This window comes from Dendrobates tinctorius, unplaced genomic scaffold, assembly GCF_039654945.1.
Source record: "Dendrobates tinctorius isolate UK_male_01 unplaced genomic scaffold, ASM3965494v1 ptg000011l, whole genome shotgun sequence".
NCBI classification, from domain to species: domain Eukaryota; kingdom Metazoa; phylum Chordata; class Amphibia; order Anura; family Dendrobatidae; genus Dendrobates; species Dendrobates tinctorius.
Genome location: NW_027361679.1, coordinates 97,033,941 through 97,054,980, shown reverse-complemented (window position 1 = coordinate 97,054,980; position 21,040 = coordinate 97,033,941). Strand labels below are relative to the sequence as shown.

At 47.0% G+C, this 21,040-nt stretch overlaps 1 protein-coding gene across 1 annotated transcript in view; it reads right to left on the bottom strand.

Annotated features, from left to right (window-relative positions):
• Positions 1–20,747, bottom strand: part of LMNB2 (lamin B2) — a 148,982-nt gene extending 128,235 nt beyond the window's left edge. The window contains exon 1 of the mRNA XM_073545097.1: positions 20,386–20,747. Coding sequence (XP_073401198.1) covers positions 20,386–20,583 — 198 coding nt within the window. The 5' untranslated portion in view covers positions 20,584–20,747. The remainder of the gene's footprint in view (positions 1–20,385) is intronic.
• Between the last annotated feature and the right edge of the window lie 293 nt (positions 20,748–21,040).

Sequence of the window (21,040 nt, the reverse complement as noted above, 5' to 3'; positions counted from 1 at the left end):
GATATGGATAGACAGATATGGATAAATGGATAGATAAAGCAGATTTCTTATCTGCTTTTGCTATTGAAAACATTATCTATGAGCTCAAAAACCTTTCAGGTGATGCGGTATTTTTAAAAAGCTGATCTGCTTTTGCAGCTGAAAAACGTATCCTCAAAAACGCAGCAAAAACGCTGTGTGAATGTAGCCTTAGATCAGGAATAGAACAGCCATTTATAGGACATTTCATAACTTTCCCAAATTCCTATGAAAAAATATTCAGCCCATTCTGCATTGAACTACTGTACCCAATTTATTATATATTTTAGGAGTCGGTCCATTTTATACTGACTCCGACTCCACCAAAATGAGCTCCGACTCAGACTCCGACTCCACAGCCCTGTGTATTATTGTGAACAATTCCATATCTGAGTCCTTTTCATTACACAGGGGGACCCATCAGGGGTGCCCCCTTTCCCCAGCTCTCTTCGTCCTTGCGATTAAGGCATTGGCAATACGTATAAGGTCTTCCCCTGGCATTAGGGGTATAGATATAGCGGATCGGGTAGATACCATAGGTCTATATGCAGATGATATGGTGATATTTATGGACGAGGCGGAGGAAACTTTGCCTCAAGTGATTGCCACCATAGACGGATTCAGTAAATATTTGGGTTTATATATAAATTGGGAAAAGTCTGCCCTGTTACCCCTCTCCCATGCCCCGACTGGAGGCTCTCTCCTCGTTGTGTATTGTATCTAGCTTTAAATACCTGGGTGTCCATATATCCCATAACAGTACGGTCGACTTACAAGGTAATATCTGTCCACTGCTGGAACTGGTTAGAGTTAAATTTGCAGCCTGGAGTATATTACTGCTGTCTGTGGCCGGACGCATTAACCTGATTAAAATGATATTACTTCCCAAACTTAGCTATTCTCTTCAACATAGTGCTGTAATGATACCCAAGTCCTTCTTTGTGAATCTTAATTCCCAAGTTACATCTTTTATATGGGGAAAAACCAGATCCAAACTTAAATTGTCCACTCTACAGAGGCCTAAAAAGGGAGGTGGGGCGGCGCTGCCAGATTTCTTCCTATATTATATGGCTGGACAAGCTAGAGCCCTAGGTAAATGGATGCCGGGTAACTATCTCCCTAATTCAGAAAGTCACTTGCTTCACACTGCAGGAACTGATTGCCCACTGGGTTTCCTGGAGTTGGAGAGGCCTGGTGTCCCTCGTTTACTGCCCTTGCTCCGTCTGGCAAGATTAGTATGGAGGCAAATTAAGAAAGTGATTGGATGCCATCATAGCTGAAATGCCCCTATGGGAAAATGTCTATTTCCCGATATTGCTAAATCACCCGTCCGCTGATTTTTAGATCCAACATGTCTCCCTGATAGGAGACTTGTATGATCATGGGGCCTTAATGTCTTTTGAGCAGATACAGGTTAAGTATGATGTTCTAAGATCTCAATCTTTCCGCTATTTACAGCTAAGATCAGCTCTCCAATCGCACATAAGGTGTATGGGTGTGGGTGGTGCCATTTCGTCCCTACCTTTGATAGGAATTCTTAACTCAAAGGGTCCCCAGGGCCTCATCTCTTTATATACGTACATGCTGTCAGTGGGAGCAGAATCTGCCATAAGCTCTGTTAAAGGGAAGTGGGAAAGACTCATCCCTAATACGCAGGGAGAGGAGTGGGAAGAGATCCTGGAATCTCCGATTGGAGTCTCACCATCTATTAATAATAGAATGATACAGTTGTATATAATAAACCAACCATATTTAACTCCAATACGACTATTTAGGATGGGTCGATTCCAGTCGTCGGAATGCTTGCAATGTCATTCACCAGATGCAGACTTTATTCACATGATTTGGCAGTGTCCCACTACCCTACAGTACTGGAATGAGGTGACGTTATTCTTGTCATCACTGGTGCAAACTCCTGTCCCTCTTGAGCCACTGGTCTGCTTGTTTGGGGGTATGGGAGGAGGAGGTTTGGAGTCATCATGCTGGGATTTTTCTACGTGAGACGCTGTTTATGGCACGGAAAGTATTGGCATTACGGTGGATGGGTAATTCATGTCCCTATATATGTGGGAAAAGGTTGAAAAGTTCTAGAGGGCCGTATAATTTCGCAAGGTACTGTATAAAGCAGAGCCGTGAAAATAAAAAAAAAAAAAAAAAAATCTTTTTTTCCCTCAAAAAATGTTTAGCCCGCAATTTATTTTCACAAGGGTAACAGGAGAAATTGGATCCCAAAACCTGTTGTCCAGTTTGTCCTGAGTACGCTGGTACCCCATATGTGGGAGGGGGACTACTGTTTGGGCACACGTTGGGGCTCGGAAGAGAAGTAGTGACGTTTTGAAATGCAGACTTTGGAGACTTTGATGGAATGGTCTGCGGGCGTCATGTTATGTTTGCAGAGCCCCTGATGTGCCTAAACAGTAGAAACCCCCCACAAGTGACCCCATTTTGGAAACTAGACCCCCAAGGAACTTATCTAGATGTGTGGTGAGCACTTTGAAGCCCCAAGTGCTTCACAGAAGTTTACAACGCAGAGCCGTGAAAATAAGAAATCTCCCCCCCAACAAAAATATTTTTTTAGCCCCCAATTTTTTTTTATTTTCCCAAGGGTAACAGGAGAAATTAGACACCCAAAGTTGTTGTGCAATTTTTCTTGCGCACGCTAATACCCCATATGTTGATATGTTGGGGTAAACCACTATTTGGGCACACACTTCGGGGCTTGGAAGGGAGAGTAATTTGACTTTTTGAATGCAAAATTGGCTGGAATCAATGGTGGCGCCATGTCACGTTTGGAGACCCCGATATGCCTAAATAATGGAAACCCCTCAATTCTAACTGAACCCCCTAACTCCAACCCCAAGGCTGGAGTCACAAACAATGTATAAAAATATGGTCCGTATTTTACGGCCTTAATACGCAGAAATGGTCCCTCAATAGTGATCCGTATGTCATCCGTTGTCAGGGTGTGGCCGCGTACTTTGCCCATGTAAGCATCCGTATGTGATCCGTATACCATTTTTCTCTCGCAGGCCTGCAAAATGGACATATAATGGATCCCTATGACAGGTTAAAACCCAAACGAAAGCTAATGCGACCAGCCCCATGTAAACCACTGCCAGAATGAATTATTTCATCTCTGCGCAGCCTCCCTGGCTGCCCTGAGATGAACCAATTACCTTGGGAAAGTTTCTGCATTTTTTCCCACGCTCATCAGTTCACCTCAGGTCAGCCAGGGGACTCCGCGCAGCCTCACTGACATCACTGGCTGACCTGAGGTGAACTAATGAGCGTGGAAAAAGATGCAAAAACTTTCCCAAGGTAATTAGTTCATCTCAGGGCAGCCACGGAGGCTGTGCAGAGATGAAATAATTCATTCTGGCAGTGGCTTACATGGGGCTGGTCGCATTAGCACCGGTCCCTGTGTAAACCTCTTAACCCTTTCTGATGGATTGCAGCGGGGGACCTGACTGAGCAGCGGAGGTAAGGATATGGTTGATTTTTTGTTTTCTTTTTGTTACAGGTCGATGGTTTATTTTTGGATTACCAGAGCAATAAATCGTCAAGAACTCGGTGTCTTTATTTCATTAATGTCTGTGTGTTTAACCGTTTAATAGTCTAGGATTAATAATGGATAAGTGTCTAATTGACACCTCTCCATTATTAATCGGCTTAATGTCACCTTCCAATTGACATTAAGCTATTAATATTAACCCACTAGCCACCGCTACTGGGCAATGGGAATAGAGAGGATGTGTCAGAAAAGGCGCATCTTATAGATGCGCCTTGTCTGGGGGCAGATTTTTGTAGCTAGCGGGGGGAGGGGAGGGCAAAAACAATGGTCTCTCTCAAGGCTATTAAAATCTGCCCTCACTTACCTGCTTTACCTCTCTGGTTGCAATTTTGCCACGGGAGCCCACGCATTTTTTCCAAATAATTAACCCCCTAATTTAGCACCTAGACGTCCCAAATTTTACATACAAACCCTACTTTAATTATTAGTCATGGACATATAAAAAAAATACATGAAATGGTTTACTGTATGTAAACCATGTGTCATTTCATGTCGGGTTGGGGAATGATTTTACAGAGGCCGGCAATTGACTTTGCTAATACTCTGGTATGTAGAACTACCGTATTTTTCGGACCATAAGACGCACTTTTTTCTCCCAAAATTTGGGGGGAAAGTGGGTGGTGCGTCTTATGGTCGCAATGTTCCTACCTCCGAGGTTGGTGCGGGTGCCGCGGGACTCTAGTGCGGTGGTGGTAGCAGGCTGTGCTCCGATGCAGGGGTAGCGGCTCTGTGCTCCAAAGCAGGGGCGGCGGCTCCGCCGGCATTTCCTCCAAGCCCAGAGGCCCCCCGAACATCCCTTGCCGGCCGCATGGACGCTGGAAAGATGGCCGCCGGTCCGGGGACGGCGCATGCGCAGGTTCAGATATCGTCCCGAGATCTCGTTGCAGAGATTCGAATCTCGTCCCACGAGATCTCGGGACGAGATCTGAACCTGCGCATGCGCCGTCCCCGGACCGGCGGCCATCTTTCCGGCGTCCATGCTCCCGGAGGCCACCGCAACATGGCGGCAGCCAGCAAGGGATGTGCGGGGGCCTCCGGGCTTGGAGGAAATGCCGGCGGAGCCGCCGCCCCTGCACCGGAGCACAGAGAGCCGCCACCCTCACCCCACAGAGCCCACCTGCCCCAGCACAGCCCACTTGCCCTAGCACAGCACAGCTGCTCCAGCACAACCAACCTGCCCCAGCACAGAGCCGCCACCGCACGAGCCTGGACCACTGAATGACCCCTGTGACCACTCCTCCACCTGTGCCGGATCCCTTCCCAGGTAAGCTGAATTCAGACTAAGACGGACCCCCATTTGACACATTTTTTTTCCCTATTTTCCTTCTGAAAATTGGGGTGCGTCTTATGGTCCGGTGCGTCTTATAGTCAGAAAAATACGGTATATGAAAAATATATATATCATCTTATGTCTGACTGTCTGTAACCAAAATCCCGCATCGCAGACTGGTCGTGGCCGCCAGGCTGCGACCGATCAGCGACAGGCGCAGCGCCCAAAAAAAAAAAAAGCTATTCTCACCTTCCGACGGCCCTCGATCTCCTTTCCACAAGCCCGGCATCGCGGTCCCAGTAATGCTTAGCGCAAAGGACTGGAGATGACGTCACTCTCGTGAGGGCACGACGTCATCAGCGGTCTAAGGCGCAAAGCATTACTGGGACCGGAAGACGCCGGGCGCGTGGATCATGGAGTGGAGAGAGAGATATATATATATATATATATATATATATATATATATATATATATATATATATACACATACATACACACACACACACTAGATGGTGGCCCGATTCTAACGCATCGGATATTCTACAATATGTATGTAGTTTATGAAGTTTTAACAGTAATACAATAATGCATATTCATGGTCCTCTCACTCCCCCAATCCTGATATACATGGCACCCCTCCCCCCCTATCCTGGTATGCATGGTTGGCCTGATGGAAGCATGCAGGGAGCCCCCCTCCCTGCGCAATGCTTCTTTATACCGCTGTCACTACTGACAGCGGCATCAGAGGAGTTAAATGCCCGCAATTGGTGCTAGCACACATACAGCTTACACCTGCACGCGATCGCCACAGCGCTCAGCGCGAGGCCACGCGATCGTGGTGCTGTAGGTATACTGCTCTTTGCAGGAATTCACCTCCCACAGAACAGTATATGTATGCGCATGTCAGGAAGGGGTTAAATCACCGCTTTTGCCCACTTCAAAATAAAGCTATAAAAAAAAAAAAAAATCAAACGTACACATATTTGGCATCGCCGTGTTCATAATAACCCGATCTATCAAAATAAAAAAAAACCCAATCGCTTAACGGAGTAACAAGAAAAAAAAGTCAAAATACCAGAATTCCGTTTGGTTTTTTTTGCTGCAGCAACATTGCATTAAAATGCAATAACAGGCGATCAAAAGATCATTTCTACACTAAAATGATATAATTTAAAAATGTCAACTCGGCACGCAAATAAGCCCTCACCAAACCCGAGGTCACAAAAAATGGACACACTAATGGTCTCGAAAAGTGACGCAATATTTTTTTTTTTTTTAAACTTTTTTTTTCACCACTTAACCCTTTCCCGACCTGTGACTCATCGGGTGACCAGGGTCACTGAAAGGTCACCCGACCCGCAGGTACAGGGGGACTTGTACATCACCCCGTGGCTACGATGATTGGCTGTTGAAAGTGAAACAGCCAATCAGAGCAATTGTAATATTTCATCAAGGAGATTTGGTGAAATATTACAATCCAGCCATGGCCGATGCGGCAATATCACTGGCCATGGCTGGAGACCGAGATCTGACACCCCCCCTAACCGACTGACGGGGGCGATCGGCCGCCGCCATCAGTATTTGCTCCCCCTCACCTGCCCTCCGCTCCCCCTGCCTTCTGATTCCCGGTGTCCCTGAGTCTTCCTGCATGGGACCAGGCACCAGGATGGCCGCAGGGTCCTTCCAGGTCCTGGAGGGAAGGTGGCTTTGCGAGTGCCTGTTGGGAGCAGGCGCTGGCATGCCTCCTTCCCTGCCTGTCAGATCAGTTACAAAGTGTAAAATTTTTTAAAAATCCCTAAAGAAAAAAAAAAAATGTATTTATTGGAAAAATATTTATTTTATGTAAATAAAAAAAACAAAAATAAAAGTGTACATATATTTTATCGTTGCGTCCGTACGACCCGTTCTATAAAACTGTCCCACTAGTTAACCTGCTCAGTGCACAACGTAAAAATAATTTTTTCTATAAAATAGTTTTTGTTGTGTAAAAGCGTGAAAACTAACTACCGTATATACGCAGAGATTTTCAGCCCATTTTTTTGGGCTGAAAGTCCTCCTCTCGGCTTATACCCAAGTCATATACCGGGGGGGGGGGGGGGGGGAGGGGTCGGCCGGGAAGGGGGAGCGGGGGTGTCAGATCATACTCGCCCTCTCCTGGCATATGTAATGAGCGGCACCACGTGACCGCTGAAAGCAGGAAGAACAGCACCGAGAAGATGGAATAAGCACGGGGGGGCTGCAAGAGACATGCCAGGAGAGACGAGTATAATGGAGGGAGCCATATTCACCTGTCCCCCGTTCCACTGCTGCGCGTCGCTCTGCTGTCTTGCTTCCTCTGGCAGTCACTGTGCAGAGCCGGCAACGCTGAGGAGCAGCAGCGACAAGGTGAGTATATAGTTTTTTTTTTCCTTTAATTGAGGCAGCAGCATTGTAAGGGGCCACTAACCACTGTGCAGCTTTACAAGGGGCCACTAACCACTGTGCAGCTTTACAAGGGGCCACTAACCACTGTGCAGCTTTACAAGGGGCCACTAACCACTGTGCAGCTTTACAAGGGGCCACTAACCACTGTGCAGCTTTACAAGGGGCCACTAACCACTGTGCAGCTTTACAAGGGGCCACTAACCACTGTGCAGCTTTACAAGGGGCCACTAACCACTGTGCAGCTTTACAAGGGGCCACTAACCACTGTGCAGCTTTACAAGGGGCCACTAACCACTGTGCAGCTTTACAAGGGGCCACTAACCACTGTGCAGCATTATAAGGGGCCACTAATCACTGTGCAGCATTATAAGGAGCCACTAACCACTGTGCAGCATTATAAGGAGCCACTAACCACTGTGCAGCATTATAAGGGGCCACCAATCACTGTGCAGCATTATAAGGGGCATGTTATTATGGAGCATGTTATAGGGCCACCATTATTCACTGTGCAGCATTATTAGGCAAATTTTTGTATGGAGCATCTTATAGAACCCATCATGAACTTTATGGAGCATTATATGGCGTCCATTTTATTTTTGAAATTTACCAGTAGCTTCGGCATTTTCCACCCTAGGCTTATACGCGAGTCAATAAGTTTTCCCAGTTTTTTGTGACAAAATTGTGGGGGCGGGGGGGGGGTCGGCTAATACATGGGTCGGCTTATACACGAGTATATAAATGAGGTATCGCTATAATCGTACTGACCTGAAGAATGAAGCAGCCTTATCAATTTTACCACATGCGGGACGGTATAAAAAAAAAAGCAATTCCTGAATTGCTGTTTGTTCATTTTGTCTCCCAAAAATCAGAATAGAAAGCGATCAAAAAAAAGTGTGGCCAAAACGTTACCAATAAAAGCGTCAGCTCGTCCCGCAAAAAAAAAAAAAAACCACCACACATCACGACTGTCGGCCAAAATATAAAATTATAGCTCTCAAAATATGGTGATGCAAAAACTAGTTTTCGCAATAAAAAGCATCTTTTTGTGTGTGACAGCAGCCAAACAAAAACCCAATACAAATCTGGTATCGCACCGACCCGAAGAATAAAGTCGCCTAATCACTTATATCGCATAAGGAACGTCATTAAAAAAAAAATAAAACCAAGTTCTTCACCTGTTGATTTTTTCATTCCGACTCCCAAAGATCACAGTAAGCCTTGGTGCATATTTATCCTGTGCTCAGCGCTTACATCGGGGTTTCGAGTAAATCTCTGAAATACGTGATTCAGACAGAACCCCAGCGGAAAATTCCCTATGAGGCAGATGGCGTCACTGTGGACGCCATAGGACAGTCTTTTTAGGATTGCAGTTTTGGGCACTTCTGAAAAGGACACCGCTGAACAGAGGCCAGACAGTCGAGAGTAAGGGTCCCGTTACACACAGCATTTTGTGACACATCAGAGATCTCACCAGCGAGATCGCTGTGTGTGACGGGGATCAGTGACCGGCCCCCCTGCCGGTTATCGCTGATCGTGCTCGAGCGGCCAGGGCCCCCTGCCGGTTATCGTTGATCGTGCTCGAGCGGCCAGGGCCGTTTTTTGATCACTGGTCTCCCGCTGCCCAGCGCACATCGCGGCATGCGGCAGCGAGAGACCAGCGATCAGCGACGCTGGTTTCTAATGTAAACGTCAGGTATCCAAGAGTCGCGCGGCTCCTAGATACCCGATGTTTACCTTGGAAACCAGTGTGTAAGCCGGTTTCCAAGGTAAACAGCGGGTATCTAGGAGTCGCACTGCTCCTGGATACCCGACATTTACATCAGAAACCAGCGTCTAGCGTCGCTGCTCCTAATCGCTGGGGCTGTCTATGTGACAGCTCACCTGCGATCAGCCTAACAATGTCCCAGCGATCCCATCATGTCGGATCGTTGGGACATCGTTTAGTGTAACGGGGGCTTTACTCTGCCGACTCATATTGAATGGATCCCTCGTGGGTTTCAACTGTCACGTAACTCGGAGATTTAGATGGAAACCCCAAAGTGCTCAGCGTAGAGCACTGGATAAATGTGATCATAAATGTTACGTTAAATGTTCCCAAAAAAAGCTTCAACTCAATCCACAAAAAAAGCAAGCCCCCACTCAGGTCCATCAAATGTTAATGGAAATATAGGGGGCTTCCACGTTACTGGTAGCACAAAGGCTCCGGAAAAGCTAAATGGCTCCTTGCTCCCCAAAAGAATTTTAGCAAATTTTCGGCTCTCAATTCCAAATTCCCCTTCCCTTCTGAGGCCCAAGGGGCCTAAACAACATTTAGCACCCACATGTTTGGCATTTCTGTAGTGATGAGAGCTTGCCTAATTTAGAGGTGCTTATCTCCAGAAGCATGAGCTGGGCATAATGCACTGATGACTACAACAGCAGTTTGCAATTTTCACTCTGCAATATCCACTGCTGCCCGTTTCTGGAAAACATCAATAGAGTCAATATCGTCACTACACCTGTAGATAAATTCCCAAAGGGGTATAATTTCCAAAATCGGGTCACTTGGGGGGTGGGGTGGGGGAATTCTGCTATTCTAGTACTTAGGGGCTCTATATATGGAGTCCGAAAATTAGTCTAGGAAAATCAGCGCTCCAAGAGGCAAATAGCGCTCAGTTCCTCCCGAGTCTCCATATGCCTAAGGCCTCTTTCACACATCAGTTTTTTGCCTTCAGGCGCGATCCGGCTTTTTTGTAAAACCGGATCCGGCAAAATGCAATGCCGGATCCAGTTTTTCCCCATTGACTTGCATTAGCGCCGGATCGTGCCGGATGGCATTGCGTTTCATCCGTTTTTTGCCGGATCCGGCAACTTGTCTCATTCCGGCGTCTGGAAAAAACGGCTACTGTAACATTTTTTGTCTCCGGCGAAAAAGCCGGAAGCGCCGGATTCGGCGCTTCCAGCTTTTTGCTACAATGAAAGTCTATGGGCGCCGGAATGCGCCGGATCCAGAAAAAGACGGATCCAGCCACCGGATCCGTTTTTTTAAGTCTGCGCATGCTCAGATCCAATTGGCCAGCCCCCAGGAACAGATATAACCTGCTAGACGGATCCAGCAAAAAAACGGATCCGTTTCTACAGTTCTCCAAAATTTATGCCGGATCCGTTTTTTCTAAAAATAGCCGGATCCTGCCTGACGGCAAAAAACTGATGTGTGAAAGTAGCCTAAGTAGTACTACTGTACAGCCACATATGGGGATTTCCCAGTGTGAAAATGTAAAACTTGGGGATAACACACAATGTTGGTGATAAAACTGGATGATTTTTTCTTCACTGTGGTGTCAATATAATCACTGCACCAGTAGATGAATTCATTGAAAGGTTTAATTGATAAAGCGATCACTTACGGTGGATTCTGCTGTGCTGGTATCTCGGGCTCTGCCAATGTAACATAGCAATCAAGTGCAACAAAATCTGCATTGTAATGTGAAGCTACCGTATATACTCCAGTATAAGCCAACCCGAGGCACCCAACTTTGCCACGGAAAACTCTGTAAGCTTACTGACTCGAGTATAAGCCGGGTATGCGTGGCTTGCCCTCCCCACGTCGCTGTCCTGGTATGCGTGGCTTGCCCTCCCCACGTCGCTGTCCTGGTATGCGTGGCTCCTGCCCTCCCATCCTTGTATACATGCTTCCCAAAAAAAAAAAAAAATCATCCTACTCGCCCTCCAGCGTACCCTCACATCACCTCGTTCCGGCTTCCAGCAGCTCTTCCTGTGCTAGGCGATCACATGACACCGCTCATTAAGGTAATGAATATCCCCTCCACACCTATGGGAGTGGAGTTGTATACATATTCATTACCTTAAAGAGCGGTGCCACGTGATCGCTCAGCACAGGAAGAGCTTCTGGAAGCCGGCAACAATGAGATGCCAGGCACGCTGGAGTGTATGACGTCTTCGGGAAGCCGGCGGCTGCAGCTGTCATTGTGCGCGCTGTAAGAAAAATGAATATTAATTTCTCTTTAGCAGCGGCACAGGCTGTAGCCAGAGTCGCCGGCTCCTGCCTGTCACCCGCTGCTCCCCCTCCCCGCTGGGACAATTGACTCATGTATAAGCCAAGGGGGGCGTTGTCAACACACAAAAAAAAGTGCTGAAAAACAGCTTACATACGAGTATATATGGTACTTCCTTTCAGAGCTTTGCACTGTACCTCAAAGTAGTATTCCCCCACATATGGGGTATTGGTGTACTCAGGAGAAATAGCACAAATTTTATGGCGCAATTTCTCTTATTACCCTTATGAAAATGCAAAATTTGGAGATAAGATTTATCTGGGAAAATTTGTGTTTTTTTTATTTTCACGGCTTAATGTTAGAAACTTCTGTGAAACACCTGGGAGGTTCAAGGTGATTAATACACATTAGATAAGTTCCCTAAAGAATCTGGTTTCCAAAATGGTGTCACTTGTTGGGGGTTTCCACTGTTTAGGCACATCAGAGGCTCTCCAAACACGACATGGTATCCGCTCATTATGCAAGCAAAATTTACATTCAAAGAGTGAAATAGTGCCCCTTCCCTTCCAAGCCCTGCCATGGGCCCAAACAGAAGATTTCCCCCATATATGGGGTATCGGCATGCTCAGGAGAAATCGCACAACAAAATGTATGGTCCAGTTTCTCTTGTTACCCTTGCGAAAGTAAAAAAGAAAAAAAAAAAAAAATATAGGTCTAAAGGAAAATTTTTGTGAAAGAAAAAGTAAATATTTTTTTATTCCACATTCCAAAAATTCCTGTGAAGCACCTGAAGGGTTAATAAACTTCTTGAATGCGGTTTTGAGTACCTTGAGGGGTGCAGTTTTTAGAATGGTGAATTTTCGGTTATTTTATAGGCCCCTCAGTCACTTCAAAAAAAAAAAAGTTTTGCAAATTTTGTTGTAAAAATGATAAAATCGCTGTTCAACTTTTAACCCTTATCGCTTCAAAAGAAAAAAAAACTATGCTTCCAAAATTGTGCTGATGTAAAGTAGACATGTGGGAAATTTTATTAACTATTTTGTGCGATATAATCTTTATGCTCTTACAGAGTCATAAGTTTGAAAATTGCCTTTTTTTCCACAAATAAACGCAAGTCATATCAAATAAATTTTACCACTATCAAAGTCCAATATGTCACGAGAAAATCTCAATCACCAGGATCTGTTGACACATTCCAGAGTTATGACCTCAAAAAGTGACACTGGTCAGGATTGTAAATATTGGCCTGTCAGGAAGGTGAATTTTAGAAACTTTTTTTTTTTGGCATGCTTCAATGGTCTCCATGGGTGACTAGAAGCTGCCATAACCCGATCAGCTCCGCTACATACAAGCGATAGCAATCCGGAAATGACATCCTGAGGTCTCCAGGAGACCTCTGGTTGTCACGCCAATCCATCGCTGACCCACAATCACATGTCAGGCGTCACCGATGGGCGGATTTCTAGTGCGATAGCCGGAAGTGCATGTTAAATAATGCTGCTGTCAGTTTGACAGCGCCATTTAATTGTGTTAATAGCCACGGGTGGATAGATTCCACCCACAGCTGTTGCAGGCACGTCAGCTTTTCAAGTGAGCTGACATGTGGGCTCAGCGCCAGACCCCACATCAAAGGGGAGACACGACATGCACAGAACTAGTACGGCGCACGTCGTGAAGGTGTTAAAAAATGGGATCAGGTGGGATACATTTGGAGATAATTATTCCAAGGTATTTGAACTGGTTTACCACTTGAATACCAAGCATCACCGAGTTTACGAGATTAGATCTATTGGGAGAAAGATAAAGCACATAGGATTTCATCTAATTCATAAATACAAAGGAGTAAAGGCCCCGTTACACACATCAATGTCCCAACGATCCGACGTGGATGGGATCGCTGGGACATAGTTAGCTGATCGCTGGTGAGCTGTCACAGACAGCACCTCCAGCGATCAGGACCAGCGAGCAAGCTGGTTTCCAATGTAAACGGCGGGTATCTAAGAGCTGCGCGGCTCTTAGATACCCGCTGTTTCCATTGGAAACCAGCTTGTAGCGTTGCTGATCGTTGCTCTCCCGCTGCCACACGCAGTGATGCGTGCTGGCCAGCGGGAGACCAACGATCAAAAAACGTCCCAGGACGTTCGAGCGCAATCAGCGATACCCGGCAGGGGGGGCCGGTCGCTGATACGTCACACACACCGATCTCGCTGGCAAGATCGCTGTGGCGTCACAAAATCAGCGATCTCGCTGTGTGTGACGGGGCCTTAACCCCCAGGTTTGTCAATCAGCTCAATGGCCCTTGGGGTGGTAGAGTCTGGGGAAGAAACAAATAATAGATCGACTGCATATAATGCCAGGCGATCCGCTCCCGATTTATGATTTACTTCCCCCTGAAGAGTTCATCCGATCTAATATTAATAGCCAGGGGCTACATTGTTAGTGCAAATAAATGGAAAAAGGGCATCCTTGTCGAGTGCCTCCATACAAGGGGTGGGGGAATCAAATATCCAAACTGTGTGCTGAATATAAGCTTTAGGATTTTTAAGGAGAATATTAATCCATTTTCTAAAATTATTCCCAAAGCCAAATTTATTTAACCCTATTAAAAAAGGGCCACTCCATAGAATTGAAGGCATTGGCCACATCCAATGATATCAGAGCCCAGTCTTCTCCTCCATTAGCCTCGATTTGTATAACTATTTGTGCCCTTCTCAAATTATCAGAGGTTGTTCTTACCAATATGAAGCCAGTTGGTCAGGGTGTATAAAGTGAATCTGTCACCCCTTTTTTCGAATATGAGCTGCCGGCATCGACATCAGGGGCATATCTACAGCATTCTGTAATGCTGTAGGTAAGCCCCCGATGTAACCCGAAAGATAAGAATGAGATTATACTCACCGGGTGGGGATTTATTGGGCGGTCCGGTCCGCATTCTATTCTGATTTATTCACACTGCGGTACAGGATCTCGGGCCGCGTGTCCACGCAGGCGCGATGAGGAAGACATCATGTGATGTCAGTGGACGGGCAGCGCTAACTGTACATGCCCAAGAGAAAAAATAACAGCGCAGGCGCCAGGAAAATATATGAAAGCTGCGCGGGCGGCGCCAAGAGGAAAAGACTGATTGATGTGAGGCGTCTGTGTCCGGGGGGAAAGACCTGCCCCCCCCGAACAAACTTCAGGTATGAGTGACAAATTTTAAAAACGCTTCTTTCTGCGGTGGAAGAGACGCCACATAAAAGCCACAGAATGCAGCATTAGTGCTGCACAAGGTGGCTCTTTTAGTTAAAAACGCCTGGAGGGGGTGACAAGTTTCCTTTAAGCCAGAAAACTGCTAGACTGGTTACTTTGTGAAAAATATTTTTGGTTCGTGGAAAAACAACCGCCTTTACTGTTATCTTGTATCTTGGTGTTCTTATGTTCTCCTTATATAGGATAATAATTTGGTGTATATATGTCAACTGATAATAGCGAGAGCAGGCAGTGGATGGGAATATTACTCCCATCAGCCTACAGCTGCTGCCGCTAAGTGAAAGCAAGCGGTGGCTGATGGGAGTATTCATTAGCCGCCCGCGCTATGAAAAAAAATATTGTATTTTTGATAACCAGCCAGGCAAACCTGACAGCTGCGGGCTGTAACCCTCAGCTTAAGCAAGGCTGGTTCATTTGAATTGAGGGGGGTCAGTGTCCCACACTGGTTTTTAAAAGTTATTTAATTTAAAAACCGGAGTGGGGTCCCCCTTATTTTTGTCAACCAGCCTTGCTAAAGCAAACAGCTGGGGACTGGTAGTCTCAGGCCAAGTGCACACAATGCAGATATCCAGCGGATCCGCAGCGGATTTTACAACGCAGGTTTGTTGCATATCCGCATTGTGATGTACAGTAGCATGTTAGTCAATTGAAAAAAAGAAAAACCGCTGTGCAGACACTGCGGATTTTTCCACGCGGTTTTCTTGTGGTTCACAATATGCAGCATGTCACTTCTTTTGTGCGGTTTTCCACCTGCTCCATTCTCCAAATCCGCAGGGGGAAAACCGCACAAAAACCGCAAGAAAAAAGGAAGAAATCTGCAGGAAAAATGCAGGTCATTTGACCTGCGGATTTCTTCAATTCTGTGCGGAAAAATCCGCAGGGCAAAAAAGTACGTCTGCACTTAGCCTTAGGCTGGTATGGGGCCATGGATATTGCTCCCCCGCCCCACCTCCATCTTAAAAATAGCACCCTCATCAAGCCCACAGATTAGTAATGGAGAAGCGTCTATAAATAGACTCCTATCCATTACTAATCCTTTAGTTGTATGGTAAACACACAGCATGTATAAAGCATTTTATTTGAAATAAAAATGGAAAAGTGTGTTTTGTTTTTATTTAAAAGTAACAGTTACACTCGCATAACGCCCACTTCATTGAAGCCATTGTCTCCTGTAATAAAACAAAAATAAAGAACAACCATATTCCTCACCTGTCCAAAGTTCAGTCCCACGCCGTAATCCATGTCTGGGGATTAATAGTTTTCAACCTGGACGGTGCTAAGATGCGACCGTCCAGGCTGAGAACCACTGATGAATGAGCTGCTGCAAGTTAAGCCTCAGTGACTAGCACTGACATCATCGAGGTGACCGCCAGTCGCTGAGGCTGCGTTCCCAGCCTGGGCTGAACTGTGGTGACCTCAACACTGTGAGAAAGTCAATCCGGTGAACTCTCCGAGTGGAACTCTGACTTTCTCACCAAGTTGAGGTCACCGCAGTTCAGCCTGGCTAGGAATGCAGCCTCATTGACCTGCGGTAACCTCGAAGAGTTTCTCGCAAGTCTGACCCTGGCATATAGTGTTTTTGACACGATTATTTTTATATATGCGCTGCCATTACTCTTTACAGCTTTCATTTGGGTCACATCCAGTCAAACTTTTTTCTTTTTGGTGGTGCTATTACTTTGCAGGGTACAACAGCGTCATTGAGGGCGCTTACCTCAGCGGCAAGGTAGGGAAACCATTATGCCATAATCTCTATTGCCCATTTTTGTGACCGAACCTTGATAATCTAAGTATCTTCTTGTCTTTAGTGGAGAGTATCTAATCAGTATCTGATAAGTTATGTTTGTACGACCTTAAAGGCCCCGTCACACTAAGCGACTTACCAGCGATCCCGACAACGATATCAATATGTCAGGATCGCTGTGTGATCGCTGGTGAGCTGTCAAACAGACAGCTTCACCAGCGATTAGCACAGCGACGCCGCACGTGCGGCATCGCTGTGTTCAGCGCTGATTCATGTCAAAAATAGAATTAAAATAAAAAGTTTTGTTATTCTCACCTTCCAACGTCCCGCGCAGCATTCCCACCTCTCTCCACGCTCCGGTCCCAGTAATCCTTTGCGAGAATTACCGCGATAAGGTCCGTTCTCGCGGGATCGCAAAGTCTCGCGGTCATTCTTGCAAAGGATTACTGGGACCGGAGCGTAGAGAGAGGCGGGAATGCTGCACAGGACGTCGGAAGGTGAGAATAGTATTTTTTTTTTTTTTATTATTATTTTATCGCTGATCGCTGGTCTCCCGCCTGTCACACACAGCGATGCGTGCTGGCCAGCGGGAGATCAGCGACGAAAGAAATGTCCAGAAATTTCCCAGAGCGATCAGCGATACCAGCAGGGGGGCCGGTCGCTGATCGCTGTCACACACAGCGATCTCGCTGGTGAGATCGCTGTTGTGTCACAAAACTTGTGACTCAGCAGCGATCTCGCTATGTGTGACGTGGCCTTAAGTTAATCAGTGAGACGTTATTGACATTTTGTGTCTTAAAGCCCCATCACACATAGCGATCAGCGACCGGCCCCCTGCCAGTATCGCTGATCGCTGCAAGAAACCTCTGGACATTTCTTTTGTTGCTGATCGCCCGCTGGCCAGCACACATCGCTGCGTATGACAGGCGGGAGACCAGCGATCAGCTAGTAACTAACGTACACATCGGGTATCTAAGGGACGCACGTCCCTTGGATACCCGATGTGTACGTTAGTTACCAGCTCCCTGCATCAGCGCGCTGGTAACTAACGAACACAGCGACGCCGTGCGACAGCTCACCAGCGATCAAATAGCGACTTACCAGCGATCCTGACACGTTGATATCGTTGTCGGGATCGCTGGTAAGTCGCTATGTGTGACTCCAGCATTAGACACAGCTACTTCTTTATGTATTGTCATTTTTAACGGTTTCTACTGGGGTTACTTTTTGTGCTACGTATATCTGTGTGTTTGTTGCTACTTTTCAGCAGGGTTTAACAGTGTCAGTGAGGGCCAGCTGACGTTCAGCAGAGGCCCCATATCACTCTTTAGGGTACCAACCTCTATGGCAAGGTAGGGAAACCATCGGGCCATAATTAGGGCCAGAATCCCTATCTGCTCATGTTATGACCTATGCCTTTTTAATATTGATCAATTAAGAGTTGTTGTAAATAGTAGGAGGGTCTTTTTAGTGTGCTCATCAACCCTAAGCACCATTACCCTGATTGCCAACGCACCATGGCATCGGGAAGAGCCAAGGCGACATGCCAGAATTGGAGTATCTCCTGTGATGTGCCAATTCTGGGGTGGCTGTGGGCTTGTATTTTTAGGTTGAGAAGAGCCCCATAACCAGGGACTCTCCCAGCCAAATAATATCAGCTCAGTTTTAGGCTATGTGCACACGCAGCGGAACTCTCACGGAAATTACCGTAAGAATTCCGGATTCCATTCCACGGGCAAATCGCATTTAAATTCCCGCGGAAAAACTAGTGTTTTGCAAGCGTAATTAACTTGCAGAATGCTAGCGTTTTCCAAGCGATCTGTAGCATCGCTTGGAGAACTGATTGACAGGTTGGTCACACTCGTCAAACCGCAGGTCTTTTGACTTGTGGATTTCTCCAACTCCGCAGCACCATCTACTACGTGTGCACATGGCCTTAATCACAGCTGAAAAATCGCATTAAAAAAACCACTGCAAAAGCGCCCAGTGTGAACATAGCCCAAAACCCCTAAATACTTACTAATGTGACATCATAACCAACGCCTGCCCCCGCCCCCTGCGGCGGTCCACCCTGCCTTTGCTGATAGAAGCATATGATTGCTGCAACCAATATGTGGCCTTGGCAGTAACGGTGCCATGATGTCAGCAATGTTGTGACCGTGCCGCCAGGATGACCACTGGGGTGTCTGCACTGGAAAAAGGATCAGAGTGGATTATTTCTTCCCACTTGTTTGTTGACCACCCTACATTTGTAGGCCATGAGAGAAAAATGTGCACATACCGACTGCCACTAAGGCCATGTACACACGTAGTGGACGGTGCTGCAGATTTTTCTGCGCGGATTTGGAAAAATCCGCAGGTCAAAAGTCTTCTTCCGCACAAAGAATTGACTTGCTGCGGTTTTGAAACCGCAGCAAATCCGCGCTGAAAAATACACAGCATGTGCACTGCGGTTTTTCATTTCCATTGAATACAATGGTACTGTACAATGCAGCAAAATCTGCTGCGGATCCCCAGGGACAAAAACGCTGCAGATCCGCAACATGTGCACACAGCCTAAGGCTATGTGCACACGCTGCAGTTTTTGCTGCGGATATGGCCTCTGCGGATCTGCAGTTAGTGTACAGTACAATGTAAGGGTGTGTGCACACGCTGCGGATTCTGCTGCGGTTCCGCAGTGGATTTGGCTGCTGCGGTGTACAGTACCATAATATCCTACGGATGTTAAAAACCGCAGTGCAGACGGTGCAGATTTTTCAGCGCGGTTTTCCTGCGGTTTTGAAACTGCAGAAAGAATTTACATGTCAATTCTTTCTGCGGATTCCGCTGCGGTTTGCCATCTCCTCCATTGTGGAGATGAAAAACCGCAGGTCTTTTGACCTGCAGATTTACCTGCGGATTTTACAAAATCCGCGCGGCCAAATCTGCACCCCAATCCGCAACGTGTGCAAGTAGCCTTAAGTCTATGTGATTTACATTCTGCTGTGCACATGCTGCGGATTTTTAACGGCGGAAAAGCTGCGGTTTTGAATACGCAGAAAGAATTGAGATGTCAATTGTTTCTGCAGATTCCACTGCGGTTTGCCATCTGCTCCATTGTCCAGGTGTGAGGATGTGTGCACACGCTGCGGATTTTTGCTGAGGTGTACAGTACCATTATTCCCTATGGGAATCAAAAACCGCAATGCAGACGGTGCGGAATTTTCCGCGCGGATTATCTGCGGTTTTCAATCCGCAGAAAGAATTGACATGTCAATTCTTTCTGCGGATTCTCCTGCGGTTTGCCATCTCCTCCATTGAGGAGATGAAAAACCGCAGGGCAAAACCGCAGAGCAATCCGCAGGTATTTTGACCTGCGGATTTTACAAAATCCGTGCGGATGAATCCGCACCTAATCCGCAGCGTGTGCACACAGCCTCAAACCGCAGGGGAAAATCGCAGGTCATTTTACCTGCGGATCCGCAGATACAAATCCGAGGGTGAATGCACAGCGTGTGCACACAGCCTTAGGGTGTGTGCACACGCTGTGGATTTTGCTGCGGTTCCGCAGTGGTTTTGGCCGCTGCGGACCCGCAGCAGTTTTTGCTGCGGTGTACAGTACCATGATTCCCAATGGGAATCAAAAACCGCAGTGCAGATGGTGCGGAGTTTTCCGAGCGGATTATCTGCGGTTTTCAATCCGCAGAAAGAATTGACATGTCAATTCTGTCTGCGGATTCCCCTGCGGTTTGCCATCTCCTCCATTGAGGAGATGAAAAACCACAGGGCAAAACCGCAGAGCAATCCGCAGGTAAAACCGCAGGTATTTTGACCTGCAGATTTTACAAAATCCGCGCGGATGAATCCACACCTAATCCGCAGCGTGTGCACACAGCATAGAGGAAAACCGTGTGTGATACCCAGACACGCCAGACGGCGGCGTCAGCAGGACAAGCTCCTCACGAGACAGTGGTGACATCGCACCTGCCACAACTACATGTCAACAGGGGAAAAGTTCTCTGCTAGCCCACGGAGAAGTCACGGAGGGGGCGACCGACCACGTGGAAGGACCTGGGCAGCGCCACCTGTCACGACATGTCGCGCACACAATGAAGGCACATCCCTCACTCACCTCCCGCGTGGTGACCTCCTCCTTCTCAGACACCTTCAGCATCAGCCGGTCATTCTCCAGCTCCAGAGAGCGCACCCGGTCTATGTAGACGGCCAGGCGGTCATTGAGATGCTGCAGCTGCTCTTTTTCCTGGAGCCGGGAGATGCGAGTGGGAGAGAGCGGTGTGGAGGCTCCACGTGTCGGGGTCGAGGTAGCCATGTCAGTATTCAGGGGGGTATCCCGCTGGAGAAGTAGTGAGCGCCTCAGACTCGCCGTGCAGCTCCTTTCTCCTCAGGCAACGGTCACTTTTCATTGAATGGCGGGAGTAAGAGATTCCAGCCAATCATAGGCAGCGTGTGACGTCGTTCGAATGTTCGGAAGCAGGCTCGGCCATGTCTAGTAGGGTAATGTACGCCTAGTAAATAGCTGCGCCGTGCAGCGCGGAATCATGGGAAATGTAGTCCTTCACTGTGGAGTGGGCCGCAGCCATTTTAGGCAGCTCCGTTTTTTATTATTTTGAATTCAGCAATCCGTCACAATCCGCCATTAATGCAAGTCAATGGGGGGAAAATACGGATCCTCAAAAGAAAATTGAGGATCCGTTTTTTCCAAAACCTGGCGGATTGTGACTGATTGTAAAAAACTGAAGTGTGAAAGAGGCCTAACGGCCCCGTAC